The following is an 11,962-nucleotide window of genomic DNA, read 5'->3' on the forward strand; positions in this document are numbered from 1 at the left end:
AAGTTATAGCTTCTAGGTCTTCCTAAAAAAATAGACAGGACATATATTTCTCTCCATCTCTAAATACTTAGAAGAGGCTGCTGGCTCTGAAAGGATGTGGGTAACAACATTTACAATTATTTAAAGATACATAAGGGTAAGAGTATGCAAGCTATTTTGAGCTGGTACACTGACTATTCAAAATTTCTACTTTCACTTTGGCAAACTCAATTTGTTTCTGACTTCTCTTTTATGCTTTCTCTATCTCCTAACTAACTCAACCTTCTTCAGTCCTTCAATTCCTGTTTTGCTGAAGATAGAACGTATATGTGGAGAAGGCACCATACAGCCAGAACTGACTTAGACTTGAATTTCTTTAGTTTTAATAACTATAGAGAAAGCCCTTGATGTTCTGTTTAGCTATTGCTGCATAATACTCCAAAATTTAGTGTCTTATTCAATTATTTAAATAAGTAACATGATTCTTGTGGGTCAAAATTGAAAAGGGAACTGAAGGGAAGGGTTGATTTTTGCTCAATAATGTCTGGAGCCTTTGTTGGGATGACTTACACATCTAAGAATAGAAAATCCAGAAGCTGACAAAGTCTATTTCTCTCTATCCTGTTCCATGTCATTATCATGAGGTTTTCAATGGTAAAGACTTTCCTAATGGGAGCCAGTAGCTCAAGGCAAAAGCTACTGGTTGTCTAAGACAAAACTTGGTTCAAAGCCAAGAACCAATATTAACATAATGTTCTATTTGCCATATTCTGTTGGCCAAAGCAGTCACAGGTAAACCAATTTTACAGGGAGAGAAAAGTCTCTACTTCTCAATTTAAAAAGGATCAAAGAAACTGGGAATTGAAGTTGATCAGATTATACTAGGTATGTGTATGAATCTAAAACAATGCATTCCAATTTCATATATAACTATAATGCATCAATTAAAAAATAACTAAGTAACAAGAAGGAAGATCAATAGAGTAGAAAACAGGATCGGGGGAAGGGAAGAAGGAAGGCAAGGGATAGTATTGGGGATTGAAATGGAGAAAACTATGTTATATGCATTTACAAATATGTCAGAATTAACACCACTGTTGTGTACAATTGAATAGCTTTTATGCGGTCGCTCAGGCCAAAACATTCAACAAATAAAACTTGGAAAAGGAAGTTTATTTTGGCTCACAGTTTCAGAGATTCAAAGCATGATAGAACAACTCTGGGCCCAAGGTGAAGTAGATCATCATGGCAGAAGGCCATGGTAAAGAAAAGTACTCAGGGCTTGGCAACCAGGTAGCAGAAAAGAGTGGGACCACAGGGAAGATGTACCTTCCAGGGCACATCCCAAGTGACACCTCCTCCAGTCATACCCCACTTGCCTACACTTACCATCCAATCAGTCTATTCAAACTAGGATGGACTGATTAGGTTACAGCTCTCAAAATATAATAATTTCACCTGTGAACATTCTTGCATTAGCAGAAACTTTTTGGGGGACACTTTACATCCAAACTCTAGCATTCTGCCCCTGGACCCTGGAAACCCATGCCCAGCTCACAATGCAAAATGAATTTAGTCCATCTCTATGGGCCTCCATAGTCTTATTAGTTTCAGTTTTATCCAAAAGTCCAAATATAAACTCTCATCTGAGACTCAAAGCAAACTCTGTAAAAATCAAAATATTCAGTGGCACATAATAAACATTCCAATTCCAAAATGGAGGAAGGAGATATACAAAGAAGGGGTGAAGCCAATGCAAGATGAAATTCCAGCTGGACAACCTGGTCCACTAACTCCAAGTACAGCATTAGGACACACAGTGGCAAAATGTTCTCTCCAAAGGGCTTGGGCAGCCCCACCCCTTTGGCCTTGCCAGTTGCAGGACATAGGGATTTTGTAGCCTGGCTCTTTCCACAGCCAGCAGCTTTTCTTGGCAGAGAGACTATGAGATCAGTGCACAAGTGCAGGGCAAACTGAAGAGATATTGTGTGGCTCTGCCCTGGCTCCACCTCTAGGCCAGCCTTTAGCAACAATCCCTCCATGAATATTAATACTCCATTCCAACAGGTTGCTGTCTCTCCCTCTGGAAATAGCCTTCATAATCCCTTGAATGGGTTTCCCTGGCTTTACCTACAAAAGTGGCTCTGTCTTGAGATCACACCCATTCCCCCTTGAATTTGCATCTACTTTATAAAATAAACTTCTATGTATCTGAAAAAAAATATGCTACTGGGATTTTGACAGTAATTGCAATTAATATGCACATCATTTGGGGTAGTATAAAATTTTACTAATATTAATTCTTCTAATTTCTAAGTATGAGTTGTCCTATCAATTGTGTCTTCAACTTGTTTCATATATGTTTTATAGTCTTTAGTATACAGGCTTTAACATTCTTAGATATACTTATCTCTCAATATTTTATTATTTTTTGCTATTGTAAATAAGACTGCTTTAAAAAATTTTTTACAATAGTTTGCTATTAGTGTATAAAAATGGAAATAATTTTTACAAATCAATTTGTATCCTTCAACTTTAGTGATTTTTTTCATGAATCATAGGAAGTTTTATTGTTTTCTTTTTTGAGTCTTAAGAGTTTTTGACATATACAATCGTATCATATGCAAACAATTTTACTTCTTCTTTCCAAATCAAATTTCTTAGATTTAGTTAAAGCAGTGATAGTAGCATACAGACATATAGATCAGTGCAACTGAATAGAGAGTCCAGAAATAAATTCATGTGTATGCAATCAAGTGATTTTTGACAAGAGTACCAAGAACACACAATGGGAAAAGGACAGTCTCTCCAATAAAAGGTGCTCAGAAACTAGTTATTCACATGTAGAAAATGAAATTGGACCATCTCTTACCACATCTACTAAAATCAACTCAAAATGGATTAAAGATTTAAATAATAAGGCCTGAGACTATAAAAGTCCCTCAAGGAAATAGATGTGGTAAACCTCTTGACACTGGTCTTAACAATGATTTCTTGAATTTCTTAGAAAAAGACCAGCAATTAAATAAAAAATTGTAAAATGGGACTTTTACAAGCCTCTACATAGCAAAGGAAGCAATCAGCAGAGTAAAATAGCATTCTGTAATCCCATTTCCCCAAAGAAGACATTTGTCCAAAAGACATATGAAAAGGTTCTCAACATTAAATAAACACACACACACAAACACACACATAATTATGATTATGATTAATTAATTAAAATATAGTAAAGCAGAACAAGCAGATAGGGGAAGTAATGTGGGAAGCAAAAGAAAGGTACTGGGGAATGAGATTGTTACAATTTGAATATGGGATGTCCCTCTAAAAACTCATGTGGCAAAGCTGAAAAGTTCAGAGGGGAAATTATTAGATTAGAAAAGCAGTAACCTTTGAAGTAACTCATTAGATGGATTAATAATCTGAATGGATTCAGGGTGGTAACTAGCAGGACATGGCTAGAGGAAGGAGGCCACTGCAGGCAGGCCCTTGGGAATTCATTCTCTCTCTCTCTCTCTCTCTCTCTCTCTCCCTCTCTCTCTTTTCTTCTCAGCTGCCATGAGCTAAGTAGCTTTTTCCAAGTAATTCAGTCTCACCTGAGGTCCAGAGCAATTTAGTCAAAAAGCCATTGACTGAACCTCTGAAACTGTGAGCTCCAAATAAATTTTTTCTCCTCTAAGTTTTTCTAATTAGGTATTTTGGTCACAGAAATGAAAAACTGACTATCACAGAGATTGATCCAATTATGCTATATTCATGTATATATGCCGGTTGCATTCATGACTAAAACACTCAGGGGTCACTCCAGGGGAACTGGGCTAACTGGGCTGCTTGAAATAACCACACAAGAGAAGAAATATCTTTTTCTTTAGGGTTGCTGTGATGGCTCCTCTGACCTTAATGGTACGCAGAAAGAAAGAGAGAGAGCCAGCACGTGCTAACCCCTTTTATTGAGGAGAAGCTATTCAAATGAGACAAGGGGTTAGGTTTCAGGGGACTGAGTCTAACTTCATGATGTCTGCTGTCAGCAGGTTGACTGACATCTAAATAGGCCACACCCAAGGGTACAGTAAGATAAGGGGACACACAAATGGTGTTTCCATGGAACAGTCTATCCCAAACAGGGAAAGGGGTAATATTACAAAGGAACAGGTGAACATAGCTCCACCCATGGGGCTGTAGGAAGGTACGCCCATGCACGAAGACAGGGTCTCTGGAACCAAAGAAGGGCAGGGAAGTCTAGCAGCATCTGCCTGACACCTTAATCACCCAGCTAGGGAGTGACTCAGTCATGTGCAAGGTTGTTCTCCTATATATATATATATCATAATTAATCACACTATTATGTATACTTATAATGTACAAACAAGGAAAATATGGTTTACACATATAATAGAATTGCTCAATCTTAAATTAGATTCTGCAGTGACAACATGGATAAATTAAAGAAAAAAATATGTTTAGTAAATAAGATAGGTATAAAAATACAAATATTGCATTAATTATACATATACAGTGTCAAAAATGTCCAACTCATAGAAGCAGAGAATAAAATGATGGTTGCCAGTGGCTGGTGGAAGGAGGTGGTTTCTCTGTGCGTATAAAGTTTCTGTTATGCAAGTAAAGATCAAGAGATCCGATCTCAACATATTCCCTATAATATACACATTAACATACATTAAGATGAGAATAAATCTCATGTTAAATATTCTTATCAAATAAAGGCAAAAAACACAAGGAGATGAGGGACAGTGATGAATAATTTTAGTACCTTGGTAATGGTGATGGCATCCTGAATGTATAAATGTAGAAATATATACATCAAGATGTTGTATTAAATATGAACAAATTTTATATGCTAATTATAAATCAGCAATGCTTCAAATGATTTCTAGAAACATTTTTACATCTAGTTGAAATTCTTTACAAGGTGCCTACTTAAGATTCTTATGGACCTGTCTAACTATAAGGGATAGACCTGCCATTAAGATTTTTAGACTATATTCTAGATTTCCCCTTAATCTTTCTGAGACTTCAACAAACAATAATATAGCCACATCCTTGAGATATTTACCTAGTATTCATACTTTCGTAGCAGCATGCTGGAATTTGTCCTTTACTCTGTGGCCATTTCTCATTTTGAGAATTTCCTGCTATCTTAATGTATCCAAGACTGATAATATGGTTTACTCTTTTGAATCTGGGCAGTCCTGAAACCTTTAATTTTCCTCTGAATTCTGAGTGAAAATTGAATGGCTTGGTTTTCAGTTCATCTCATTGGATTTTATAATGGTCAGCTAAAAGAAGTCTATTAAACTTTCACTATTTTGAAGTTTAGTATTGTGTGACAATTAACTGAGCCATTTTGATTGTGTTTGTGATGATGTTTCTGGCTGAGATTATCCTTCAATTGGTGTACTGAGTAAATCATATTGTATTTCATAATGTGAAAGGCCTCATCTAATCAATTAGAGACCCAAATAGACAAAAAATGATTGTATCAGTCAAGGTCTAGAGCAATAGAGAACCAATGGGATAAGCATATAGACATATATGAAAAGCAAATTTTGAGGGTAGTTGGTTCACAACATTACGAAGACTGAAAATTTTTGTCACCCAAAATTAGTCACCACAATGAGTAATAGAGAACTGTGGCTGACTGCTTGAGCTATTTGTCTTCTTTATGCAAACTGGAACTTACAGCATTGATTCTCCATGTACTCAGATCCTCAGAATTGGGCGAAAACTACACCATTGTCTATTGGGTCTCCAGCCTGCCAACTGCAGATGTTGGGATTTTTTAGCCTCTATAAATATGTGAATCAGTTTTTACACCAGATGAGTGGTAGATACATGATGCATAGATAGGTAAGTAGGTAGATACTATATGGAGGGGGAGAAATGATGATAGACTATAGATGACAGAGAGAGATAAAGTCATATTAGCTCTGTTTCTCTGTAGTATCCTGACTGATGAAATTATTTTCCCAGTAATATACTTAAAAAGATCCATGAGTTAATTAAAAGCACTTTCTATCTTCTGCATTACCATAAACAAGAATGTATGTTTCTCCTGACTGCCAAGCTAAAAATTAGAGTTAAATTCTTGCATAAATTAAGTAGAAATGTGCTCAGGCTGTTAAAGAGGACCAAGATTAACCCAAAGTATCTGAAATTATTAGCTGGCACATACTGAGATATTACTATGGGATTGAATTTTGAGTATGTTTGATCTAGGGACTGGAACATTAAATTGGATAAACAAAAATTCATTAACTTGGGGACATGAAGTTTAGATTTAGGAAAAAGATGAAAAACATAACATGCAAGGGTCCAAGTATCTTTTACATTCAATGTACTGAAGGAAAAAAATGGCAAACAAGAATACTTTTCCTAGTAAAGTTATTTTTCCAAAATGAGAGAGAATAAAAACATTACCATGCCAAAAAAAAAATGAAGGGACTTCATCATCAGTAGCCCAGCCTACAGAAATTACTAAATGAAGTTCTTTAAGTTGAACAAAATGTTATTAACTTATAGCATAAAAATTAGAAAAGTACAAAGCTCAATAGCATAAGTTAGAACATTCCAAGGCTATAACAGTAAGGTATTCAAGAATTTTGTCCCTAATAAAGAGTGTGAAACTAAACTATTAACAAAGGAATACATTTTTTAGTTGTTGTTGGACACAATATTTTATTTTAGTTAGTTACTTTTTATATGATGCTGAGGATGGAACCCAGAGCCTCACACATGCTAGGTGAGCGCTCTACTGCTGAGCCACAACCCCAGCCCTAGGAATACATATTTTTAAATGATGTAATTCTGATCTCAAAACCTAAAACGGGAATATAAAAGTTTAGTTGTTGATGCTATCACCTTGAAATACACTTTTATAATTGTAAGATAGTCTGCATAAGTCTCATGGTAACTACAATACCAATACCTACAGTTGATGCACAAAACAAAAAGAGAAAAAATTCAAAGCATTCCACTACAGAAAACTATCAGATCACAAGTAAAGATAGCAAGAGATGAAGAAAGAAATAAAGGATCTACATAATGCAGACAACAATTATATACTGCCTACAAGATTCACCTCACTTTTAAGGACACATAAAGACTAAAATCAAAGGAATTAAAGCTGGACAATAGGTCCCAGAACTCAGTTGCATAGAGGTAATAAGTTCTAGTGTTCAAACAACCCAGTAAGGTGATTATATTTCACGATATAACTTATTATATATTTTATGAAGAACTAGAAGAGAGGAGCTTGAAGCCTCCAACGATAAAGAAATGAGATGGAAATATTCATTACCCTGATTTGATCAGGTCAAACTGTATACATATATTGAAATATAACACTGTACCCATAATGTGTATAATTATTAGATGTTGATAAAAAATAATAATAAAATAATAAGGACCACATCTACCCCTTCCAATGTTAAGATAAGAAATAGTAAAATGGAAGAATGGGCTCAATATGAGGAAGAAATTGTGTTCACCTTTCAATTCCTAGAATCTGAAGTCCGAAAGTTATAGTAAAGTCTTAGAACTGAAGCATTCAAACAGAGAATGACAAACTACATAATTGGAAAAATGTATCTAAAATTTTGATACGATGTTGGTTGGCCATGATGATATTACAATTTCTTCTCATGCTGTGATTCTTTGAGGATATGGTAATATCTAAATTGGAAGCATGTGAAGGCCAAACAACCTCTGCTTTGTAGTTGTGCCCCACATTGCCTTGAGTTCCCTATATATGCATTTACTTTCCAATGAACAAACTGAACAAAGGAGTTAACCTCCTGGTATTGGGTGTTTCTTAATCCAAAGCATAAATCACAATGCTTTGGTCTAATGGACACAAATAAAATGAAATTCCAATTAAGTAGGTGTGATTATTTACTCAAATTGACCAAAAAAATACTCCATGGGAAAAGATCACAGAATTGCAAATTTCAGTCCCAAGACAGTTACAATGGGTCCCAAATACCCAGAGCATTCAGGGACCTTTCTTATAGGACCTTTAGTCCTCCAAAGACATATATAGCTTGGGCTCCAGTGGCCAGAAAAAGAACTGAAACACCTTATTTTTCTATTTATTGTCCAAATATTACTGGATGGGAATGAATTAGGAAAATCTGGACCTTTTGCCAAATGGTAGTTGATACATTGATAGAATTACCCCAGGTTTAGGCAAGAAATTCCTGGATGTGCTAAGGTGAGTTTGCTTGGATTCTCAGAAAGATATTTAATGAATAATGTGAAGCAAATGAATTATAGATTTCGAGTAAATGAGATAAAGACAGACATTGTCATTTAGCTTAGAAAAACTAATTAAACATTCCTTTTAAATTGACCAAGCACTGTGTTGCACATTTGTAATTACAACTACCAGAGAGGCTGAGGCAGAAATATAACAAGTTTACAGCCAGTCACAGCAACATAGTGAGAACCTGTCTCAAATTTTTTAAATATCAAAAGGATGGGAATGTAGCTCAGTGGTTGAATGCTGCTGGTTCAACACCAAGTCCCACACACATGCAAAAAAATTATCAACACTAGATTTTTTAAAATAAAAATTATGAATCAATCTGGCATGATGGCACCCAACTGCTTGGGTGCCTGAGGCAGGAGGACCACAAATTCAGATCCATCCTCAGCAATTCAAAGAAACCCTAAGCAACCTAGTGAGACCCTGTCTCAAAATAAAAAGTAAAAAAAAATTTTTAAATGGGCTGTGGATATGACTCAGAGATTAAGCACCCCAGTGTTTAATCTCTAGAATCAACAAGAAAAAATTAGGAATCAAGGAAAGAAAATTTTAAATCCTTTATAGTCCAAAAATATATTTTCAGAGAATTGTTCCCATCTCACAATATCTCCTTTAAATTAATCAATTTTGTGTTCAATATTTAATTAAATAATCTCAATAATGGGTATTTAAGGAAATTATTTTCATTAAGAATTATTACATGATGTAACAAAAATTTATCAATCATTTAATGGTCAAGTTGAGGATTCTTGAATCATTTATCTACATAATAATAATTTTAGTGGCATGGGTTGGAGATGTAGCTCAGTAAGATTACTTCCTTAGCATGCACAAGGCCCTGGGTTTGATCCTCAGCACTTCTCAAAAAAAGAAAAAAAAATTTAGGTGGCATTACAATTATGATTAAACTGTTTTTAATTAGATAAATAATAGTGATAATAATAACTACTTTGGTTTTTAAAAGAATGATACAATATATAAACCACCAGTAAATACATAAAAATAAACACAGTAAAAATAATCTAAGGAAATATGGCACATAACAATAGTAATTATTTCCTAAAGGTTGATTATCTTAACCCTTTAGAGACACAGGGACAACTGAACTTCCTATGCTAAATCCAGAGATATGCCTGAAATAGATTCTGTGAAAACTTTATCAACCTAACTGCATGATTAAGATCACATATGACTGCATTCTCAATAGTTCAGAGAATTGTGGGTTTTGGATCTTTGCTAATTTGACTAGAATAAAAGTTGTACCTCATTGTTACTTTAAACTTATTTAATTAAAAATTAGGGTAGGTAACTTTTCCTGAGAATATTGGTCATTTAATTTCTTTTTCTAAAATGCAGTAGAAAAATTTTGACCTTTCATCACTTAGAATTTTTTCACATGATTTTATATATTTTATGATAAAGACAATGACTGTATTTCATAATTTTACATAGATGCTATTAATAAATGATGTATCTTTAATGTTATTTTTCCAAAGAATGCATGGAGAAAGAAAAATATTAAGAATTTGTTCTCTTATATATGAAACAAAATTATGAAATTGCAATTAAAGGATCAGGTAGTACCAGTGGTGATATAAAAACAGATTATCGGAGTTGGGGTTGTGACTCAGTGGTGGAGGGCTCGCCTGGCACATGTGAGGTACTGAGTTTGATCCTCAGCACCACATAAAAATAAATAAAGGCATTTGTGTCCATATACAACTAAAAAAAATTTAAAAATCAGATTATCACACATTGCATGCACAAATTAAAAATAAACATACTTCATAAAATGTACAATTACTGTGTTTCAATGAAAAATAATAAGATTTAAAATTAGGAAGATTACTGGGAAAAAGACAGACACCTCAAAAATGTCTCTAAAAATGTGTTTGTGCTGTGCTCATATGAACTGAATGAAACCTTTAGTGTGTATAAAACTTGGGTGCTGTAGGTTCCATTAGTTCAATTATGCATTATTTCTTCCTTTGATTAGAATGAGTGACACTAAATTATATTATCTATTTTACTAATCCTCCTTATGGCTGAGTCAAAACATTTAAAATTACTCTATGTAATTCTTAGTATGTAAAGCTATTTCATGCTTAAAATGGTGGGCTGATGGTCCAATATTCATGCTTCCATTTTTCCAAGTAAGTACATTAGATTCTTGAATAACAAACATTGTATTTTTAGGATTTTCCATTCTTCCTACAGTCAGTATCATTCTTAGAAATCAAGAAGGAAAATGGCTAATTTCACTACAATGAATGGATTTCTTCTCATGGGTTTTTCTGGCAAGCCTGAAATAGAAATGCTATTTGCTGCTCTTTTCTTAGTCTTATACATAGTGGCTCTAATTGGCAATATTCTCATTATTACCACCACTTCCATGGACCACAGTCTCTCCTCACCTATGTATTTCTTCTTGAAACATCTCTCCTTTCTGGATCTGTGCTACATTTCTGTGACAGTCCCAAGGTCCATTTGCAACTCTTTCATGCATAATGGCTATATTTCCCTCTGGGAATGCATATTGCAGTGTTTTGCATTCACTCTCTGTGGCTGTGCTGAGATGGCATTACTCACAGTGATGTCTTACGACCGCTATGTGGCCATTTGCCTTCCACTGCGCTATGAAGTCATCATGGATATCAGTACCTGTGTTCATGGACTGTTAGCCGTCTGGGCCAATGGAATCCTTGGTGGAGTCATGCACACAGCCGCTACTTTCTCCATCCACTTCTGTGGTGCCAACATCATTCATCAATTCTTCTGTGATGTCCCCCAGCTTCTGAAACTCTCTTGTTCCAATGAATATGTGAGTGAGCTTAGGGTTAGTGGCTTCTTGGCCTTGGTGGCATTTGTTTGCTTTATCTCTATTGGAGTTACCTACATGCATATATTCTCTACTGTGCTGAGGATACCATCTGCTGAGGGCAGAGCCAGAGCCTTTTCTACCTGCCTGCCCCACCTATCTGTTGTCATATTATTTGTCTCTACTAGTGCCTTTGATTTTCTAAAGCCACATTCAGAGTCTCCAACTGTGTCAGACTTTTTACTCACTGTTTTTTATACTGTTCTGCCCCCAACACTCAATCCAATAATCTATAGCCTGAGAAATAAGGCCATGAAGGAAGCCCTAAAAAAGATTTTTGAAAGAAGAAAATACTTCTTTTTCTGGATCACATCTATTAATTTGTTTTGAGGGAAAAGTAAAAATTTATTACAGAAAAAAAAAACATAACCAATCAAGAAATTAAAGTTAAAACAGAATTTATTATAGGGAGATTCATGAGAAAGTCATTATACAAATGGACTCTATGCAACAAAAACAGTGAGTACAGAGTTATGTATAAATTACTCTTATAAATACAGCTGATTAAAATCTCACTAAACAAATTCAGGTGTGAGAAAATTTCTTCCATTTTAAAGAAAAGAATTACTCTTTGTCACTCATTTTTATCAGTGTAATGGAAATGTTAATTTGAAATGTCTTCCTCATTTTTTCCTGAATTACACTAGAGTGGGAGCCACCTGATTCTCAATGCCCTCTGGTCATGTAGGGGTTCACTACAGTTCTATCAATGTCTCAGAATTTCAGTCAGCAATACACAGTGCTCACACTGGAACAGTCACATCATTTGCTCTGCCCCTTCAGATGCCATGGACTACTTTGCCACTTATGTGGATGAGATGTTT

General features: G+C 34.9%; 1 protein-coding gene across 1 annotated transcript; it reads left to right on the forward strand.

Moving 5' to 3' along the window:
* Nucleotides 1–10,508: 10,508 nt before the first annotated feature.
* Nucleotides 10,509–11,468, forward strand: LOC308649332 (olfactory receptor 14J1-like; the record flags this gene model as incomplete). The annotated part of the gene is made up of 1 exon (XM_081294946.1): nucleotides 10,509–11,468. One exon carries the CDS (start codon nucleotides 10,509–10,511, stop codon nucleotides 11,466–11,468), a length of 960 nt encoding a protein of 319 aa, XP_081151072.1.
* Between the last annotated feature and the right edge of the window lie 494 nt (nucleotides 11,469–11,962).

The sequence above is a fragment of the Spermophilus citellus genome (assembly GCF_964194105.1).
Source record: "Spermophilus citellus genome assembly, chromosome: 5".
Lineage (NCBI taxonomy): Eukaryota > Metazoa > Chordata > Mammalia > Rodentia > Sciuridae > Spermophilus > Spermophilus citellus.